Genomic DNA, 21,182 nt, shown 5'->3' with positions numbered 1-21,182 from the left:
CACAGAACAGAGCAGGCTTCCCATGAATAATCAGACATATCAACCTTTTGCATTTTTAAAACCAAAACAAACAGTTCAGATTTGCATTCTTAATGCTTCAATCTAAGGCTGCCTTCTGCTGGTTTCAATCTTTTAATTGTCTACTTTGCCTCTGTGCAATAGTGCTTCTTAAAGCACATAATTCCATCCACCTTGCAAAGGCAATCTGAGAAGGCCAGGGTGGTTCACTAACCTGCATATACCACAATGCCTACAACAGCTTCTGTATTTCTTACTGTGCATCCTCGCAGCAATAAGTTCTCCTTGCTGAGGCCCACTCGATCCTTGCTTGAATTCTCACTGGAAAAAAAAAAAAACAGAACACATTAATTTGCACATTAATTTGGCTGCAGAACTTCAGCAATTACCAGTCAGGTTTTGAAAAAACGTTAGGGAGCAAATTGCCAAGAGAAGCTACCTGTCACAGACTACCTCACTGATGCTTCTGATTGGACTTTTCAAAGGAAGAGAGTAACATGCATGCAAGATCACCTCCAAAATTCTAGGCATCTGAGCACTGCATTAAAATGTTCACGTGCATGGCATCTGCCATGTTGGCATTTGAGGAACAGGCAACCCTGCTGAAATGAGCGCAGGGCAAATACAGTCTGAAAGCAGATGACTTCTATTTGGATGGCCAGCATTAGAAAAATTTTTTAAAAAATTATAAATCCCATTTCAAAAGTACTGTAAATGCTGTTATCCGTGCCATATTTTCAATGTAGATAAGCCATGTTTGTCAAGACTTTTCCTCGGAGAAAGATAAATAAAAGCATTTCATTTTCTCTTCATATTTCTAACATGCCATTGCCCACAGGGAAGAATGTGGACATTATACATCTAAAAAAATGAAAATTAACCACTCAATGAAATATTATTTTGTTTTCCTACTGGCCACACAAAAGTACAGACCCTTAACAAGAAAACAGACGTAAGGTAACACAGTTTGATATAAATGGCTGAGAGTTACACAGAACATATGAGAGTAGGAGGGGAAGCCAGATCTTCCTGTTTCAAACTCTGACCAAAGCAGCTATGGTCCAGACTGAATTCTGTACTGATATCATATGTCATTAACAGCAGATCAAAGGCAGCCATTTCAAATGTGGTAGATATAGTTGCAAAACAGCCTGAACTAAGACGCTGAAAATATTTAACATAAAATATAAAGTGCTAGTGGGCTTTCCCAGTTCACAATCAGGTGTTTTCTGAAATTCCTTCTGGAGCTCTGCCTGCCTGGCTGCACTCAGAAATATAGTGCTGCACACTGACTTATGTACATATTGTCATTTTTTAAAGCAAACATTATAAGCCCTCTGAAAATTAGGAAGAACACCAAAGCAAATTACACCAGTTTAAAGAGCCACCAAGCGTACTTACACAAAGCCTCGAAAGTGATTGAGGTCATCATTAGGACTTTCACATTCTATTCTACCAGAAAATTTTTCTGGATCAATTTCAGAGACCTGAAATTATTTAGAAAAAAAAAGATAGAAAGAGAAAAAAAAAAAAAAAACACAACTGAGACCAGATATGATAGAACTTGGAAATTTCATAAATATCACTGTCAAACTATTTAACTCAACATTTAAAGTTGCTAATGCTGTTGATGATCTACATGCAACCCACATAAATCAGACTTATGCAGGATTTCTTAGTAAATATCAAACCCTAGCAAGTATCAGCTGAGAAACTGGTATCTTAGGAACACTTGCTGCTTTGGCTGTGGAACACTCTTGGCAAAATATATGGTTTGATAAAACACTATAGGAATGCTGTATATAGCCAAAGTAGAAATGGAGAGCTGGCAAATCCTTTTATCAAATTGGACTCCTGGGCTGCCTGGAAGAAAAGGACAGCACTTTCTCCTGCATTAAATATGAGGATACTGCACTTATGACAGTATTCAGTCATTGGCCATGAGAGGCTGAGAAGGAACTGAACGGTGCAGTCCTGCGACCACTCCTGCAATGTAAATGGAACCACTGCTCACACTGATTTAGTGCTAATGGGTTGTCAGCTTCCTCACACCAATAAATGTCTGGTTGAGCTAATCATAAGAGGTGTGAGGGAAAAGGAAATTAATTCCTTCTTAGTGGAGTGAATTAAAAGCAGCAGGGCAATGTCAATTTGTTCATTAAAAATTTGTTCTCCTTAGGAAAAAGGTCCTGAATTTTTTTGTCTATTTCTCTAGGAAAGAAAAGATGGTTGGAAAAACTCTTCTATGCCTTGTTGTCTGTTGCTAGCTGTTGTTTATAAGCCTCTTGCAGTACCTTCTTAATTTCTTTCCTGTGGTCACTGAGGTACATACAGAAAAAAAAAAAAAAGAATAAATTATGCTATTCTAAGTTGACAAAAAATTAACTACGAGAGTTTCAGCTCCTCTTTTAGGCTCTAATGTTGCCTTGCCTTCCCAAGGGCAATAACAAGTGTCCTATTGAAGACATTCGTGCTTGTGTTTGTTCAGTCATAAAAATGCAGAATGTAATATTTTTGCATTATGTTACAACCTTTTTGTCTTCAAATGTTCTTTAATTTGATTTATGTTCTTCCTATTCTTTTGAGCTTGAGAAACTAAGAAGTGAGACAGTCATACTCTGTCTACATACACAGCACTCCCACAGTCTTATTCAGCCTGAGTTTGAGAGGACAAAGTCTCTGTCTGGAACTGAGCTCTCAGGACACCAGAGATCTGTAAAGTTAACTACTATACAATCAGAAACCGTGCAGTCCTGACAGGACACAACGATGGCCTTTTTTTTTTTTCCTTGGAGGGGAAAAATGAACAGTCTTGTATGGTGAAGAAATTGTCACTTATTGGGACAGCATGACTATCTCATTCTAAAATTGAGAAAAAAAGAACGGGATAAAGAAAACCAGCTTTCTTAATGTTAACAGATCATGCATTTGATATTACCCTGCTTGTTAAGTAACAAACAAATCTAAATGAACAGCAAAGTACTCCTTCACACCTTCTCAGAACAATTCAAAAGCAGTTCAGGTAATTTTATCTCCAGTCTCTTAACAGCACGTTTTTACGGATAACACTGAATCTCCCTGCTGTGGTGTCAGTGCAGTGCTTCCGTATCAGAACTCAGTTACCAGGTGTGCTAAAGACTGCGCTAATTTCTGACCACTACTGTGAAAACTATAAGACCTGATGATGTTCAGTCTTGAGAGGTATACATTAAAAAAATCGTAAGAGTTCCAAAGGCTTTATAAATCCTTGAAGGTCTAGATTTGAAGCTAAAAATACAGTGAAAAAGAAGACATCTATTCCTCTCTGTTTTTATGTGGCACTGAACTCCCTTCAAAAAAAATTCTAATTTCAAAGCCACTAAATGCTATGTGTTATACATGACAACTGGACGTTTACTTGAAAAGTTAGTTTTACTTCACTTGAAATAGAGCTTTCTTTCTCTGGGTTGAGTGAGCAGACAAAGATTTGCTGCAAAATAACAACAAAAAAATTAAAACTAGATCACCTACTTATTCCATTTTCAGATGGGGATTGCTGAACAGTGGGCAATATAGAGGACTAAGGTTTTTATTGTTGACTGACTGACACATCAACTTTCTTAAACCACTGGAAATTCACAATTATCACCTGCTCTGAATATCCTCTCACCACCTGCCTCTGTTTTAGATTGGTTTCTCCATCAAGACCTGCAGTTTCAATGTAACAGATCCCATCCAGGTCACTGGAATATAACAGCACCATGTCAGCAGGAATAATTTCATTACACGAAAGCCGGATGAAGTCTCCAACATTGACATTTTTCCAGCATTCATCTATGTATTTCTTCTCTTTCCTGAAATGGATATAAAAGCATTAGAACAACTGAAAAAAGAAAAAAAGAAAAAGAAAAAAACACCCCAAACTCAAAGCTCAAAGAAACAGATTGTACCTAGGAAATGACTCCTAAACTGAACTTCTACTCCCAAGTCATTAAGAATTTTGATGCAACAGTCTGACAGCTCAAGGTGACAAAGAATCTGTGGTGCTCAGGGACATGATCTAGTGGTGGGTTGTTAGAGTAGTATGGTTAGGTTCAGATTGGTCTTGATGATCTTCAAAGTCTTTTCCAACTTAAGCTATTCTATGATTCTATGATCAGCTCTGAGGTCCCAGACCTGTTTTGCTGGGAATTACATTCCTGTCACCCTCTCATAATTATGTTAGCCCAATTCAAAACTCACCCCCTTGATTCCTTTCGCTATTCCAACATTTACCAGTGAGCAAAGAATATTCAGTAACTGCTTTACTAATGCTCCAAGCATAAATACTCGTATTTATAGCTTTTAAATATTTTCCCATTGTTTTTGGACATAAGGTACAAAGAACCTACAATACTCAAGAAAGCTGAAATTCTTTATTATTATGAAAAATACAGGCATGATATACAGAAGTTTGTGCCTTCTTCAACTTTCCATTTCTATCTGCTTTTCCGTATTCAACAGAGACAAAGAATAGTCCTTTTTATTTAATTACAGCAGTTTATTGCAAGCACACTCAGGTTTAGAGTGGTGAATAGGCAGCAACAAAGGGAGATAGCAAGCAACAAAGAGCTAACTGGAGGCATACAATAGTAGGCCACTGAAATAGGGTTGCTGATACAAACACTGTACATGTCTGGATGCGGTACATTTTTGGTATTGTTACTACCCTTGTATAGCAGAAATGCTAAGTTACAGGTTGAAACAGTGATTGAGCACCTGGTGGGAAGGCAGGGCCAACCCAGAAGAGCCCAAGTGAATGCAATGCTCCTGAGTGACCGGAAATGGTGGAGTCAGGATTCACCCCCTCCCTGATCTCACTTAAGGGCTGGCAATGGAGACAAGGGTATCTTGCTGAAAATTCCTATGTATATGAGGCCTTTTGAAGGTAAGTGGATTCTTTCCTTTGTTTCTGTGCCCACGGTTGCTGTGTTTGAGCACATCCTCATCTGCTGCAGCCTAGGACTTTGCTTCTATGCTGTCATTGCTATGTTTTCCATTGTGTTACATCTTGGTAATTGGCAGGTTTTAATATCTTTCACAGGCTAACCCCTAGAGCTATGTTTAAAGTGAGGAGAATGTACTCTTCACAGTCTTGGGATCATCTTCATGTTGTGCATCCTTTTCTAAATCTCACTCTGGCTTACCTAGCTGAAAAGTGCAGTTGCACCAGGAAGCTGGGAAGTGCACCTAGCTTCCACAGTACAGACTTAAGCTAACAAACTTTACAACATGGCAATTCTGTGCAGACTGATCTACCAGTTCTAATTGAAGTGTTAAGCTGGTGAAATGCTCTTGATGAAAAAAAAAATAAAAAAAACATTTCTTGTGTCAAGCTTTGTACCCATACCTTTCAGATCTGTGTTGCCTGACAGTATCCTTTCAAAAATCCTTTTCTCCAATGAGATGGCACAAAGTCCATGTAATTAACCAATATATTGATAACAGTATCCCTAGTGAAAATAAGGTAGAGTTGATTATATGGTTTTCCAAGTAACTGCAAAGCAAAAGCTGAGGTAAAATTAAACCAACCTCAGCCAAATATATGCTTCTCCTTGAGATGCTGTCACTAGCTATTCTGTAAGCATGGAAAACCATATCTACACTTTTTTTGTGTGTGTAGCCAATTCTCCCCACTAAGAGGCACAGTGAGTTCAAAGAGACAATGCTGACTGGAACAGAAAGCTCTGGTTACTCCGCAACACCACTCTTTTATTGCATCCCCTAGGTGCTACGGAAAGGATTTGGGAACTTCTGATAGCAGCAAGAAAAAATTACGTTCACAGCTTGCTTGCATCTAGAAGAGTTACAGTAAGGATGGTGAACAAAAGGCAAAGTAAGTTCATAAACAAAGAAAGCAATGACATCACTGTGTTTTAAGATAAAATCTCAGCTTAAAAGCTGTAGATTTTGGGTCTGATTGCTACAGGCATTTTTCAAGTGATTAAGCCTTAGAATTTGATAAACTATAAAACTATTTGGAGATAAAGATTTAGTAACAAAGCAGCACTTCTATTTACCCTTGAAGTGATTATTTACTAGAGCTTAGTAAAGGGGAAAAACACTAGTGCATCTTTACATTTTTTTTGTAACTACTATGTATTTCACTAAGAACTGCAAAAGCCTCTCCACTGCCAGTGTTGAGATGAACCCTCAGCAGACAGCAACAGTTTCTCTTCATAATCACCATCTATTAAGTAAATGTGGAATTGAAAGTATGCAATGATTTTTCTGTTATTTTTACTTGATATACTTACTTTCCCATGCAATTTTCCTAAATATATACTTACTTTCCCATGAAATTTTCCCCAGAAAATGTAGCCTCAATCTCTGCATACGAAAGGCTAAGTACAGTAATACTGATACATTCAATGGGTGAATTCCAGGCTTGGGAATAAAACTATAAAAAGCAGCAAGCCAAAACTCTGAAACTATGGATGTCACTCATTTGTTATAAGCCAGAAAAAATAAGGGGGAAAAAACAAGTCCAACTTATCTAAAAAGTGCAAAAAACTAGTATCTAGCTGCTCGGGTAGATATATCAAGGCGCTAAGACAGGGCTGTTTTGTCATGGACAAGAGAGAATGGTGAAACCAGTTTCTATTACAAACATGTTTCATAGAAGCAGTAAGGGATTGTTGCTTAAAAAAAGTTAATTCGTAATAAAGAAGTTCAGAAAGAAAAGTTAGAAGCGCTAGCAACAGGAAGACATTTTTACTGTTTACTAATACAGAAACCAATTATTATACTTGTTTGGGGAAGGAATCAAGATAGAAAAGATCAGAAATTAATTCCCTTTCATTAACACTGATGAGACTGCAAATAACAAACAGTGGTCATTAATGTGTAGTGGATGGCTCTGTTTTCTGGCAGTGAATTATTTCAGAGTATACTGCAGTTCATATCAGAAATTATCTGACTTGTCCCCTAATCTTCTCTGCAGACATGAAAAAGAAAAATAACTTATCTTACCAACTCAATTACTTTATTGTTTTAAGCTCAAATTTTTTATAGTCTGAATAAAATATTTCCAGGAAAGCTGCTATATCAGGTATTTGTGTTTGCAGCACATGAAGTTGTGTGCTCAATGGCTCAATGTCCTGGCAGGGAACAGTGATATGCAGTGTCTCTCAGGCATCTGTATTCAGATCAGTGCTGTTTAATACCTTCATTGTCTACAGAGATATTGAGATTGAGAGGACTCTTCAGCAAGTATGCAGATGGCACCAAACTGAGTGGTGATTTGACACTTCAAATGGAAAGAAAGAATGCTGTCCTGAAACATGTGATGAAGTGTGAGAAGTGGGCATGTGTGAACCTCATAAAGTTCAACAAGGCCAAGTGCAAAGTCCTGCACCTGGACTAGGGCAATCCAAAACATCAGTACAGACTGGCTGCTGCATGGATTGGGAACAGCCCTTGAAGAAGGACTTGGCAGGTACAGGTGGACGAAGAACTTGCAGCCAAAATCATATCCCAGGCTGCATAAAAAGAAATGTAGCTAGGAAGTCAAGTGAAGTCATTCTCCCACTCTACTCTATCCTTGTGAGATCACACCTGTAATACTGCATCGGAAAATGTTCTTATTTCCTTCATGGAAATTACATTAGGAGTACCGAGTTACAACACTGATAGCTTTTATGACTTTCACCACTGTAATGATGAAATAGTAATCACTGAATTTCAATGATGCCAAAACAATTTTAAGATATTAAAAATAATACTAAAATTTCCTTGGTTAATGCTGCGCAGACTAGCATATGAAAGCTCTGGCATCCACAAAAGAACAGTTTTTTCAGCAATTTTTATGCTAATTTGATATTTGTTTAGCTGAACAAGTGATCAAGACTCGACTAGAGAACTTCCTGAGTGTATACTAACTGTTGATCACGAGGCAAGCAATGAGTCAGCCATAGGAGCACAGGTGAAGGCAATTCACCTGTGCTACTGGAAGGGGTGGAGCCTGGCTCCACCTCTTGTAGACCCCTTTTAAGTGTTGACTGCTACTGAGAAAGGGTCTCTTTCTGGAGATTGCTCCTTGGGGAGTTTACTGTGAGCCTAGGACACTGGTGAGCATTTCCATTTATTTTGATTATCTTTCCACTGTGATAATCTTACAAACCTAACCTCTGTACACTTATTGACTGTATACCCATTAACTGTACACTGAGCAATTTGATCTAGTAAGGCATGCTTTGAGCAGGGTATGAGACTATAGAGATGACTTTCAGAGTCCTCTTCCAACCGAAGTTATTCTCTTTCTCTATGTGTATTCAGAGAGTAAACCAGAAGAATCAATTTAATAATTATCCAGGAAGAATGTTGTCTCTTACCGGCTATACACTTTGGTTAGTAAGTTGTTTATCTGCTTATCCATTTTATATTTTGAGTAATCTTCCAGACCATCCTTCAGGGCAATTACTGTCAAAACTGCTATCAAAGGTAGCATTGTAATTTCTTTTTGGAAAGCCTCCACCAGGGGAACCCAGTTTAAAATAACCAGAAACAGGAAATACAAATTGGCAACTCTGAAACAAAGAGCAAACATAAGAGTTAACTGTGCTACCAGCCTTTCTAATTCCCCCACTCCATGCTGTAGAGAGACTACTTATGTAAGAAGAAATTGTAGTAGGAGCTAAGAAAAAATAAAGAACTAAGTATCTGTGACTCCATTTTCCTCTCTTCAGTCAAATACATTAGTTGGCTGAATGGCTGATTAATACTCATGATAAGAAGGTGCAAGCAAGAATTTTACTGTAATTCCAACCTTGCCTTCTAGGCATGTCTTCCACAGTGAGGCTATGGTGAACTTCTAGATAAGACATTTTTAAGTGAGCCATTCTTTATAAACCTGCAGTTATCCAAGCAGGAGGATGGAGGGTAAAAAATAAAAGAGATAAGATGTGAGGGAAGGAAATCAATTGAAAAATTGAAGTGCTCCAATAGTAAATAATATTTTAATCTAAATTAGTGGAAATAACAAAAGTTTTGAAGAAAGGATTAGTCCAAGGTTGATATTCAATCTTTGGACACATAACACAGACCTTTTCAGAAGTGATAGGCAGAAGTGATTGGAAAAATACATATTCATACACAAATAAAAAGAATCCACTTTAGATGAATTTCCACAAACAAAAATAGTTAATTACCTGTGAAATTGTTCAAATAAATTGCGTGGTATAAAATTCAGTAAAGTATATTTAGTAGTCCGTATTTTGTTGTTCATATACAGTTTTGATACCTTTTCATACTCTTCCTTAAAATGTCCCAAGCAGGGTATCACTATCCTATGTTTGCCAATAGATTTTTTTGCTTGACAGCAGTTGTTACTTGAGCTGCTGCCTTCTTGTCTGCCTTCTGTAGACATCAGTTGCTGCCAACGATACCGGGTCCAGTGGATGGGATCTGCCATTGCACCCTATGTGCTTTATAATCCAAGGAATGACCTCAACCTAGAGAGAAGTTAAATACAGCAAGTTAAGCAGTAATTCTGTAAAGGCTTATTTAACTAAGAAGTTCCAGATACAGTTCTGAATAAGCCCAGGGAAAAGACCATTCTCACATTCAGATCAGGAAAAGAACATTTAATGATGTCAGGTTCCTCTTCAAAGGCTGTAGTTATCCAAATTTTATCAGCATCCTGCAGTTTGATTACTCTGTTTAAAATGCACAATAGCTTTCTAATTGTTTATTAAAAAACAAATCTGATTCCAGTATTCTGTCACTGATCTACAGATCTATCTTTTCTAGTAGATGTTTCGTTTTGCTGTACTTTAAATAATAGGAAAATATCAACACAGTTTAAATTTATACCAATTTCTTAATTTGTGTGTAAAGCACACATCAAATTAGTACTTGAAAAATCCAAATGAAAATGCTTTGAAGAAGTATATAACGACTGTTGCAAAATAAGTGATGTTTTCTAATTTTACACATGAAATTAGATCTGGATAAAATGTCTTGTTTAGAGAAAGAAAACAAGCTTTAATAGCAATCCGTGATTTGATGGATTCTTCAAGAAGTCCCTTCTTAGGCAACAGACTGCTCAGTCATTTTTACTAATCTCATGCCAGCATACTACATAATAGTAATGCCTCATACAGGCTGAGGAGTCTGTAGGTTCCCTGAGGTCGACAGCAAAAAAGAGAATCCAGCAATTAAGAGCTGTTCTGGGACTGTACTATTGCTTCCTGTATCTAACACAAGATTTGTTTACATGAGTAAACTTTAAATATCCCCTACGCTGGATTATCAGGGAGCATCTCAACAAGATTTCTTCTTGTCCTGTTAAGTTTCTGTCTCTTCCAAGCACCCACTGTTAGAAGGTATGTCAATTAACCATGCTTTTGCTTGACATAATTTTCACCCCAAAGCAGTAACCTAACATAGCTCTGCAGACTGTTATAATGTAAAATATCCTCACTGAAAACCTATTTAAGTATACAACATAAAATTTTTCAAGATGCCATATCAGCCAAGAGTTTGTAAGCAAGATATATTTTAGAGAACAATCATGCTTGCTTTCATATAAGACTAAACTTAACCATTTCATGCTGGTAACTTCTGTGACTAGAAGAAGCAACAAATAAACAAACTCTTTGACTCAGAAGGAATGTGGGAATGCGAAGTCTTTAAATGGCAAATCCTGTTCAGTCTTAAAATTACATAGGCAAAAGCACCTTTAAAAGCTGAAGAATCAAGTTATCAATAACATGCAAACAAAGACTGGAAGTTGAGAGTTAGGAAAAACAAAAAAGAAAAGCTGACAAATCTCAAAACCTCTTGAACACAGGAAGCAAACTTTGTTTTTTAAAAATACATGTATTACTTTTTGTAGCACGTGATACCTGGTAGCCTTTGCTTACCAAATAAAGGTAAGAAAAAACAAACAAACAAACAATTAGATATTCTAAAGTAACAGTGTGTTAGGACAGAATTCCTCACCACTGGATCTGGAATCACAGGTTTGAACAGTACATGCAGTGGTGCTGAATAGCAGTCACCTCTCACTGCACAGACATCCCTGACACAGCTCCAAAACCTCTGCCCCACCCTTCCTCATCCTCCTTTTCAGAGGCAGAACTTCAAAGGAAGCAAGAAACCTAAGATTCAACAGCACTTGCTGTGTAGATCCATCAATAGCTCTGGTATTTTATTTTTTAAGAAAATTTTGAAGGAGATTGTATGGACAGTAACTAAAACAAAAACACCACTGCATCATGTTGGAAACTAGGAGGTCACTCACTGCCTCTCCTATAGTCAAAAAAGTGAATCAGGCAATTAAACTGCATCTTTAGGAGAAAAAAAAAAAACCAGCACTGGGATCTTATACTCTGTCACAACACCCTTTGACTCACCCAGGATTTGACTGAGTTAGTACTTGCAAACGTTTTTTTTTTTTTTTTTTTAAATTTTTTTTTTTTTTTTTTTTTTAAAGTATTTGTATTTCCATTTTAAAACAGGATTTATAAGACTGAAAACTTCTAAATCTCTATTTTTTTCTTTATGTTGCATGTTTTTCTTCTTTCTCCTTGAACTGTGATATAAAGTAATGAGCACCTTTTCTTTGGCCAGCTCTAAGTTCAGAAAAGATTCATCAACTTCATGTGAGATACCGAAAAGGGTGAAGTTGCTGACAGCTGTTTTAAACAATTTTTAGCAGGAAATCCCTTCTCAAAACATGATTTGATCTTCCCATCCTGTCATTTTTTTTTTTATCTTCCATTCTCCAGCCTAACTTAGAGCACTAATGCAAAATTATGGGTGTTTCTTTATATACTAGTGTAAGACCCCCCCCCAAAAAAAGAATTAGTTTTAGAAATACATGAGAACAACTTAAATCTAAAGCAGTATTTGAATTATTTTTTAAAATTATCTTCTTAAAGTCTAGAAGATTCTTTCTGTGTTCAAAATAAGGAAGCTTAAATGATCAAATTTTAAGTTTGAGGTCAGTTTCATAGAAGCTAGGTTTTGTTCTCATGATAACAAAAATCTTGAGGCTTGAAAATCAGAATGCTGCTTGGTCTTGCCAAATAGCAACACTGGTGTAAAGATAGAACATGTATATCTTAAATGCAAAAAGACAACTTTCTGTAGTGTTAACATCACATGATGATGAAATGTGGAAGAGAACTGACACTGGGTATGTTCTTTGCTTTCTGTCTACCTCAGTACCCTTGTGTACTCTGACTCCTTCCTCAAAAGCACTTTATAAAAAGAGATACCCTACTTGAAAACTGGAAAGGCTATAAATGGTTAACACACAAGAACTGATTATCAAATTTCTGCAAGAACAGGGTACAGTAGTGTCCTTTTCACCAAAAGACTGATCAACACCTATATATTATTCATATTTCATCATCCTATATTACAATAAAAAGCCTTTAATAACTCTCTGCTATAGATAGTGCTGCAAAAGACCCTACTTGTAAATGGTCCATACCTTAAATTAAGCATTTTGAGTCTTAAAGCTCAGCATAAATATTTTCTTCCACTTCTTGTGCCGGAAACTTGCTTTCTTTGGCAATCACTTGCTACTTCCTCTCTTGTAAACTTTTTCACTTCCAGTTCTGTGAGGTATCAATTCTTCAGCTCCAGTTACACTACAGTGTAGCCTTTGGTGAACTGCTTGGCAATTGCTGACCAGCCTCCTTTCTGGAGATTATGATCCAAACTTGCTTAATGCTTTAGTCAATGTACACAGTGTACTGGTACTGCACCTTACTATTACACTGTGGTTGTTTGCTTTCATGTCATATGAAGTACCCTATCATTTACTACAGCTTCTCTTGGCCACTTCCTCCCTTCTGACAACAGCCTTCTTTTGCCATCATCTCCAGTTACCCATCCTTCTTTCAGCAAATTCTATGTTAAATCCCCCAGTAAATGATATACTTCATGAGACTGTTTCTCAGACCTCTGGCACATGCATGTGTGTACTGCGCTTGCTTTTACCCTGTTCTGGAGCAGCCTTTAGGCATAATGTGCAGGAGGCCTTAGCATCTTCCAGGTGCACTTCCAGTCAGTCAAGTCTTGGCAAACAGAAAAGTAGTTAATAAAATTGCATTACCTTAAGTGAAAAAAATTCTACAAAACCTATAAGGAAAGAGATTCAGGCAATACACCTCTGTAGCAAACACTTTTCCTAGCTCCTTACCTGAATGCTTCAGGATGTCCTGGGGGTCTGAGGTTCCAGGGCAGAGCTCATGCTACACAAAGCTATGGAGGAGTGGAACACTTGGGATCCATGCGAAGTCCCATTTAAATCTATTTGTACGTGTAACTTCATGGGGTCACTACTACTTATTTCACTACAACTGGAGAAGCTCACTGCTAGGAAGGAATCAAGACAGCATATGAATCTTCAACAGTTCATATGCTACTAAACCACATGGAAATTTTAAAGGCTCCATGGCCTGAAGAATAGTCTGCACTCTGAAAAAAATTGTTCTGTTCTTCTAAGATTTGCTACCTTCTCTGTAATAAGCAGCATCAAAAATTTGTAAAACATCTTTGTAAGCAGAAATGAAAACTGCAGGGACGCTTTAATGTACTGAATAAATCTTGAGAAGAGGCTTGTTCTGTCCATTTATAAGACAAATACTCAAGAAACTGCAGGAATCAAAATTTCAATTCTAAGATAAATACGTGGCTATTTGCAACATGTTTTGAGTTAAAATCACAAAGTGCTGAGTAATTTGAGTGGAAGGCAGTTGTTACTATGAGAAATGAACCATGCAGCACCTTGCTATACAGTCTGAATTACAGTCTGACTTAGGATGAGGGACACAAATGCTGCAAGCCTTGAAATGCCTCACCTTGGAAGCTTCTTGCTTGGAAGTTAAGCTAGCCATCAGTGGCTCTTCTCAAATCAACAACAATCAGCAGGATGCATTAAAAACCAGGAAGTGCCTGGGCCCTGACACAAGGTCACTCGCAAGGCAATTAATAGTAAACCACACAGGCAGCAGTGCTGATTAACATGCTATAGAATGGGAGCAATACATGAAATAGGAATGATCTCCTCCATGTTGGGTAAAGTTACTTAGGTAATTAATTAGATCCTGCACCTACAGCCATAACTGAACCATATGCTATCCAATTTCAGGTTTAAAACTCAGGGATTAAATCGTTTATTTCAGCTACAGGCAATCGGTTTCATTCAAATAAAACTGCATGACTGCCAGAGAGCTATGTACAAGCCTTTTATATCCTCTTTTCTGTTCATGAGTAAAGTTCTACTTTATGCTTCATTCTCGTGTCTCACATAGCTATCTCAAAACTGCAAAAAGAAACTTTTCAGGTTAATCCTTACTCTTTTGTGACTGTCTTGTCTTGTGAATCTTAAACTTACAGTTATGCAACACCTAACCACTGTAGATGCTTTCATGTAAGTGAAATTCACAACACTAGTATTACATAAGAGTAATGTGGGTCACATTAGAAAAGCTATGCTGGTGTTCATGATGCAAAAGGATGCAAGTTTGTACTCAGAAGGCTCCCTGAGCTATAGTAAATGGTTCTGAAGGAAATAAATCATTATTAGTGGTATACTGCTGTTTCTTAACCATGCTGATTTCTTTAAAGAGCTGAAATCTGTTGCATGGAAGATAAAATTATTCATCCTAATTTGTACCAAAAAGTACCTGTTACAGAATCAAATGATACTCAAGTTCCCAAAATTCTAAGCTAGGTCTTCAACTAGTGACTTGTCCTGTTTTCCTTTTTTTAAGACATCTAGGTTGGCAGCTCTTCAAGAGTTACAATCTCTCAGGAACTCCCACGTTTAATCCTGTAGGGTTCTTCAAAGGATCTGGGGAATGGTGTCATATGCATGGTTATTACAAAAAGAGTATCTTTCATATCCACAGCTCATTTTCAGTGAATAGATTTGATTTTTTTTTTGTCTTAAAGACTTCCTATTTCTAAACAGAGATCAGAAAATACTGGGAAACAGAAATGTGGATGTTACGGGTGTGAGCATAACTTGAGCTACTTAATTTAAATGTTAACAGCGTAGAGCCACAAAAGTAGAGATTTCCACAAAGGCTTTCCAGCACTATGCAGACTTACATGGATCATGTCAAGGCTTGCACCAGTGCAGCTTCATCAGTTTTCACCCTGCCAGACTGAAACTACCTTAATTATGCTGCAGTCATATGTATCAGAAGTTCATCTTAAGTAAGAACAAGTTATGTACAGCCTTCTGATTCTTAAGAAGCTGAAAGAGCAGCTGCAACAGATGTGATACACTTATATATTTCAAAAGGATGGCAATACTACAGCTAGCAGTACCTTCATTGTCAGAAGTATTAATTCTGTATATTTGTGTTTAACATTAGGCTCAGATCTTGCTTTAATCATTACAGAGCTTTTGCAACCCTATAAAAAATGCCTCTTGGGGGGATATTTCAAGCCTGAAAGGGGGAGACATTATATAGCAATTTGAGGCTCAACTACAACTGTGCATCTTAAGAGATTTTATTATTAAAAATTAAGTCGAAAGACATAGGAGCATAGGAAAGAATGCACTGGGTTAAGAACGTTCCAATAATGGCTCTAGTGAGTTCAACGCTTCTAAACAGATTAAAGCGTAAGACACTGAAGATGCAATTCAGTCACCAGCTGAACTGAGACAAATGTTACCATTGAAAGGAGCAGGTCTTCCTTATCCCATCTACTGCTCCTGGCTTTGTCCCCTTCTTTGTAATGGATCTGTTACTAAACCTCCACTGAAGCTGGTTCAACTCACTGTTCCATAAGACCACTCGCCAACAAAGACAACAAAATTATTAGATGCATTTCCTGATTAAGCTTCCCGGATTCAGTTCACAGGGAGGTGGGATGAAAATGTCAGATTAGAGGGTCTTTGAGTACCTACATAGAACACTCAGCTCTAATTTTGATCTAGTTTGGATTAGAGAAACATATCAATTGTGGACATTGGTTTGGAAATCCAGATCACCCAGAGCAGTGGCAATTAACAAAATAATGCAATCCTAGTCTGTCCGCGCTAGCTTTTGCTACTGATAATAATATTTGTCCACAGACTGACTGCAAAAGCTCAGCCTGGCACCAGATTTTGGGGCACACAAAGATATTAAGAGTTCACTCTAAGCTCCACTCTGACCTTCGGGATGTCACTCAGTGCCCCTCTGCTGCAGTTCATCACTTACCAAAACAGGGATAATGATATTTCTGCTGCTTTATAGTAAAGATGTGAAGGTGCACACTTTTAAATCAAAGCTTTCTCAAGCCTATAGTTGTTGTGGCGACAAGTATACCCAAATTATCTTACTACAAAAACAAGAGTTATTTTAATATTTTTAAAATATGAAAGTACATTTTTTTTTTCTTCTTCGTTTGCAGAACTTCTGAAAGAACAACTTCCTTTCAGGAGCTTTGATTTCTCTTTCATATCCTTCTGAACTTTTCTCCACTTCTAAGCCCGGTAGCTATGGCTGCGGCCCTATCTTGTATCTCACTGCATGCACGTCTCATCCCTTCGGACATTCAGGAAGCTCCAGGGATGTCAATGCCACTGATACGGACCTTGCTATACAAGATGACACCCTTTCCCTCAATCACCACCATGAACAAAATCCCACCCAGAAGAAATTGCTTGTGGACTGGAGATCCAACTACCATCTTTTCCCCGGTCTGCTTCCAGCAAAGCAGTCAGTGAGTTTACCATTCAAAGGCTTCCTTCCCGTTAGAGCACACAGCCTTACTGACGGCTCGCGGCCTAGCAGACCTCCCACAGCACCCGCTGCGCCCCCCAACCCCGCGCCGCGCTTCCGCCGGTCCTTTGTCCCCGCGACCGTCTCGGGAGACAGCCGCGCTGCATAGCAGCGCGCGCCCCTCCCGCAGCCGCCAGACGGCTGCACGCCGCAGCACGTCACCCTCCCGTCGGGCGCCCCCACCCCAACAGCGGCGCGTCGCGGCGGCCTTACCGATGTCGCCGTTCACATCCCAGCGGGACGGCCGCGACCCTCGGCGCGCGCCGCTCTCCCTCCGCCTCCGGCGCCGCGCTCCGCCCGTGCAGGCCGCCCCGCCTCGACCCGCCGCGGGGCCGGGTCCGCTCAGCGCTCTTCGCCGCTTTTCTCGCCGGCCCTTACCTGCGGCCCCCAGCGTGGGACAGCCGCTTTGCCGTGGGAGCCAGGCCTCGCAGTGTGAGCCCCTTCCCCTGCTTTTAAGTCGCAAGCTGCAGCAAGGGGCTGTGTGCTTTCCTCCCGTTCTGAGCAGCTATGCTCGGGAACTGAGCTCTGTAAGTGGAAAAAAGAACACAAAAAGAGCTGCTCTTAACAATCTGTGTAGCACTGGCAATCCCAAAATGTTAGCTATCATTTACAGGCTGTTTTTGACCTGAGGCCCGAGAGGTGGAGGTTGTGTTGGGAGCATTGCTGTGGCAGAGCCTGACTCCTGACAAGCCTGCAGTGCAAATTGGTGTTCTTGGTTGTTTGCCAGCACAGCCTGGCACCAAAGGCAGCTCGGCCTGTCTAAACATCAAGTTTTCTAGCCACTGGGCTAATCAAGGTTAGCAAACAGGCTCTCTTGTTTTCTAAGAAGTAGACCTCTGGCTATTGGGAAGCTGCCCTAATTATCTTAAGCAAATCACTGGTATCAGAATGTCAGTGAGCTTTTGTCATCAATAGCCCTTTTGAAGCCCAGCCCTGCCCCCCTTTTTTTTTTTTGCTCTTATGGCCTGTAGGCTGCCCTTTGCAAAGAAACCACATAGCCTTTTTTACAAGGGTGAGAAAGTTTTTACTCCAAGACCATCTTCTGCTGAAACAAACAAACAAACAAACAAAAGCAACCACAAAAAGTTTAAACAGAAAAAAATTTTTTGCAAGCTAGAGATCAGAGGGCTGTGCTGAGTGGTAGCTGCCTGTTGTGCTCGCCTTTCTGTGTGTGGTGTAGTTTTCCTCTATTTGGCATTTTAGCCTGTCCTGTCTCCCTGATCACACACTGAAAACCCTTGAGTTGTGTTTCAGTGAATGGATCCAGCACTCTGTTCTTTCAATGGCCCGTATGGCTAGAGGAACAAAGCATATTGACACATAAGGTGGAATGAAAATAGATCTGTGTGAAGGAAGTCCATATCTGCTGTCTTGAAATTAAGCAGTTAGTTGTATTCTTCTGAGAAGGAAAAAGATAAGATGTTCTTCCATTTCCTTGGCAGTATCAAGCACCTTTGCTCATTCACTTGCTATAGGAAAGGATGCAAAACAGGGAAAGGCAGAGCGGGCTGCTGCAAGACACAATAAGACAGCAGGCCTGCCAAAGAACAGTTACTTTAATATAGTTTTGTTGGTTAACACTGATTTATTGACAACTGACAATGTAGTTTTATTGGTTAACATTGATTTACTGACAACTTTCAAGTTGTTTGAGAAAGAAAACTTTGCAAAGATTTTAATAAAATAGCTACCTTTCTTGTAATCATATTTTTTCATGTATGCCACTCTATTCTGTAAGCTCATGGCTACAAAAGGTGTTCTTTTATTTCCATTGTTTGCCCAACAATAACAATTGCCTCAATCAGGCCTGCACACCACTGTGCTGCAAAAATACCTGACCAAACTACGAATGAGCTAGCTTTGTTGCCAGAAGGAGCTGAGCTGCCTTAGTGCAGCACTCTGTGCAATTTAATGAGACATGGAGGATATACAAGCTCCTCCAAGATGGACTGATTGAGTGGGTGAGAGGCTTTACGGGTGCCCCTCAACTGCCTGTTACATGTATGTGGTTTCATTTTTATCTTTTTTGTATTACTGCCTAGTAGTACAAATGGTGTTAGTCCCAGACATAAAAAGCATCTGTGCAGCTTCTCTGAAGTGTGATTAAGCTGTCTTTTCCTAAATATATTATGGTAGAGAATCTACAAAGAAAACATATCAGAGGTAATACTCAGTTCAGAAATCTCCCTGCTAACTTTGTGTGGAGATAGTAACACTGAATGTGTTCCACATGGATATATCTTTTGCTTTCCTGTGCATTGTCCATGCATCTTCCATATTAATTCCTGAACTGTCACATGAAAAGGGAGAGCTATGAGCATGTGAGAGTGATTGATGAATCCAGCAAAGTTAGGGAGCTCTTTGATTTTCTGTGTTCTTCAAACCTTTTATCAGTTCATGGCTGCAATAACTCTGGAAGTATGAGCATGAACAGCTCATCCAGCTGTGCTCATATTGGCACTGCTTGGGACATATGAGAGAAAAGAATGTATGTCATGGGAACTGTGTTAACTAAACATGCAGGCAGATTGATAACTTTCCCAAGAAGACCTGGAAGGAAGACAAATCTGTCACGGTATGCCGTCAAGCATTTCCTGGAGTACCTCCAGTTAATGAAATGCTGAGGATCTGGATATGATTCCCCAAACAATGTACTGTCACATCTATATTAATAGCAGTACCAATGGGGATTTGGCTTTATAGACAGGGATGGTTATCACCACTGCAGTGCAGATGCTCCTGCTCTGGCTTGACAAGTAGAGTTGCATTAATGTAAAGACTGTGGATATACTAAAGAGATCTGGTGTGTATTTACAGTACAAATAGTGACATACTGTGATATGTTGGCTTGAAATGTCTTTGAAGAGGTGGTAGCATACTTGTCATAAATTGTAGCCTTAAAGGGGCTTGACTATCACCCAATAATCTGATCACCATTTTTCTCCTAAGCTCTGTCCAAATAATTTAACTGTAGCAGAGATTTCACCAAAACTCTAAAATTGTTTGGAATTATTGCTTACAAGTTCACTGGCTGTATATTGTATTTGGAGTCCTACACAAAGTTATATGTGAAAAACCTTTGTTTTGCTCGTGCAAGTTAATGCTGTCCCTTGTGCAGATGTGCACAAGTTATTCTCTTCCTACAAGATCTGTTATTCTCTTCCTACAAGATCTGTGGATCCATTTTCTGGCAGGAAATCAGTCTGACTCAGTTCACAAGATGATGGATGCACAGTGAATGAGACAGCTGTTAAGTATTGGTCTTTATCTGTTCTAATATGTGTGTGGCTATGACCTTTATTTACTGTACACTGTCTAAATCAGAATGGGTTTATTGATCTCCTCATGGGGAGACTGTGTTCATCACCTGAGTAAACGTTTTATAAATATTCATGAATTTTCCTTCATAGCTTCCTGTCTGACAAGACGATATTAGTACTTCCATTTTACAAATAAAGAATTGAAACAACAGAGAATAAGCACCATAATGTGAAAGTGTCTGCTAGCGATTCAGACAATGCACCTCCATTTGAATGATTTAACATTTACTTTTCTGAGTATATATTTACAGTGCAAGGTATATTCTGTGCATATTATATGTGACTTGCAAATCTTGAGTGAGGTAGAGCAGGTACATAAATATTATCATGGAGCATTCCTGAAAGTCACCTTCTATGTGCTGAGTCTATTCCCTTGTTATCCCAAGCATGCCATGCAATCTGGTTCATAAGTGGACTGAACTTTATCTTGAAAGCAACTGGGTGTTTTGCTCTTATTACTGCACGAGAAAACTGCTCCAGCAAATGTTGCTGTGAGGGTTAAGAATTATCTTCTACCTTCTGAATTAAACCTCATATCCATTTGGTCTTTTACCAGCAGTGACTACTGCTTTAAATGTTTAAGTTATTCCTGGTGTTTATCTGTCAACATTTGTTTTGCTAAAGTTAACATGATAAGAATGAATTATATCAAAATGGATGAAGATTAACTAAATTCTGAAGAAAAGTGTCCACCCAAAGATGTAATGCAGTTTAACAAATCAGTGCAGAACTTATTTAATACTGGATAAAGTGCCAGCTTTGTGTAGACAAGTTTTAAAGGAGTACTTGACTGCAGTACTCACTTCTACAGTGCTCACACTTTGCCTCTCATCATCTTCCTGTAGCTCCTTATCTTGGCATTACTACTTTTTACAGTACAGAAAATGAACTGGTTATGTGTGAGACTTCAATTTCTAGGAGCCTAGAAATCTAGGGTTTGCTCTCTTGCTGAATTAACATTGGTCTACCTCTGGGACAATGGGGATGCTTGTATGGTTAGAAAGTAGTGCCAGCTGAGTAGAATTATGCACAGGTAAATTACTTTATCCCTTATTTTTCTATTTACTATGATGTTTCAATTTCCCAT

The 21,182-nt window shown here is 38.8% G+C and overlaps 1 protein-coding gene across 3 annotated transcripts in view; it reads right to left on the bottom strand.

Moving 5' to 3' along the window:
- Positions 1 to 17,052, bottom strand: part of ATP10D (ATPase phospholipid transporting 10D (putative)) — a 36,759-nt gene extending 19,707 nt beyond the window's left edge. For 2 of the 3 annotated variants that reach the window (XM_042812203.1, XM_042812204.1), the window contains exons 1-6: positions 16,989 to 17,052; positions 9,186 to 9,488; positions 8,370 to 8,564; positions 3,647 to 3,851; positions 1,420 to 1,505; positions 233 to 339 (exon numbers count right to left, since the gene is read on the bottom strand). In XM_042812203.1, coding sequence (XP_042668137.1) covers positions 233 to 339; positions 1,420 to 1,505; positions 3,647 to 3,851; positions 8,370 to 8,564; positions 9,186 to 9,448 — 856 coding nt within the window. In that variant the 5' untranslated portion in view covers positions 9,449 to 9,488; positions 16,989 to 17,052. Of the gene's footprint in view, positions 1 to 232; positions 340 to 1,419; positions 1,506 to 3,646; positions 3,852 to 8,369; positions 8,565 to 9,185; positions 9,489 to 16,988 lie in introns of those variants that run through there. The other variant, XM_042812205.1, reaches the window with a different exon arrangement.
- Positions 17,053 to 21,182: the final 4,130 nt, after the last annotated feature.

The sequence above is a fragment of the Centrocercus urophasianus genome, unplaced genomic scaffold (assembly GCF_019232065.1).
Source record: "Centrocercus urophasianus isolate 14NV4802_14NV808 unplaced genomic scaffold, USGS_Curo_1.0 seq_13, whole genome shotgun sequence".
NCBI classification, from domain to species: domain Eukaryota; kingdom Metazoa; phylum Chordata; class Aves; order Galliformes; family Phasianidae; genus Centrocercus; species Centrocercus urophasianus.
Note: the sequence above shows the minus strand (reverse complement) of the source record. Positions and strands in the feature narration are given on the sequence as shown.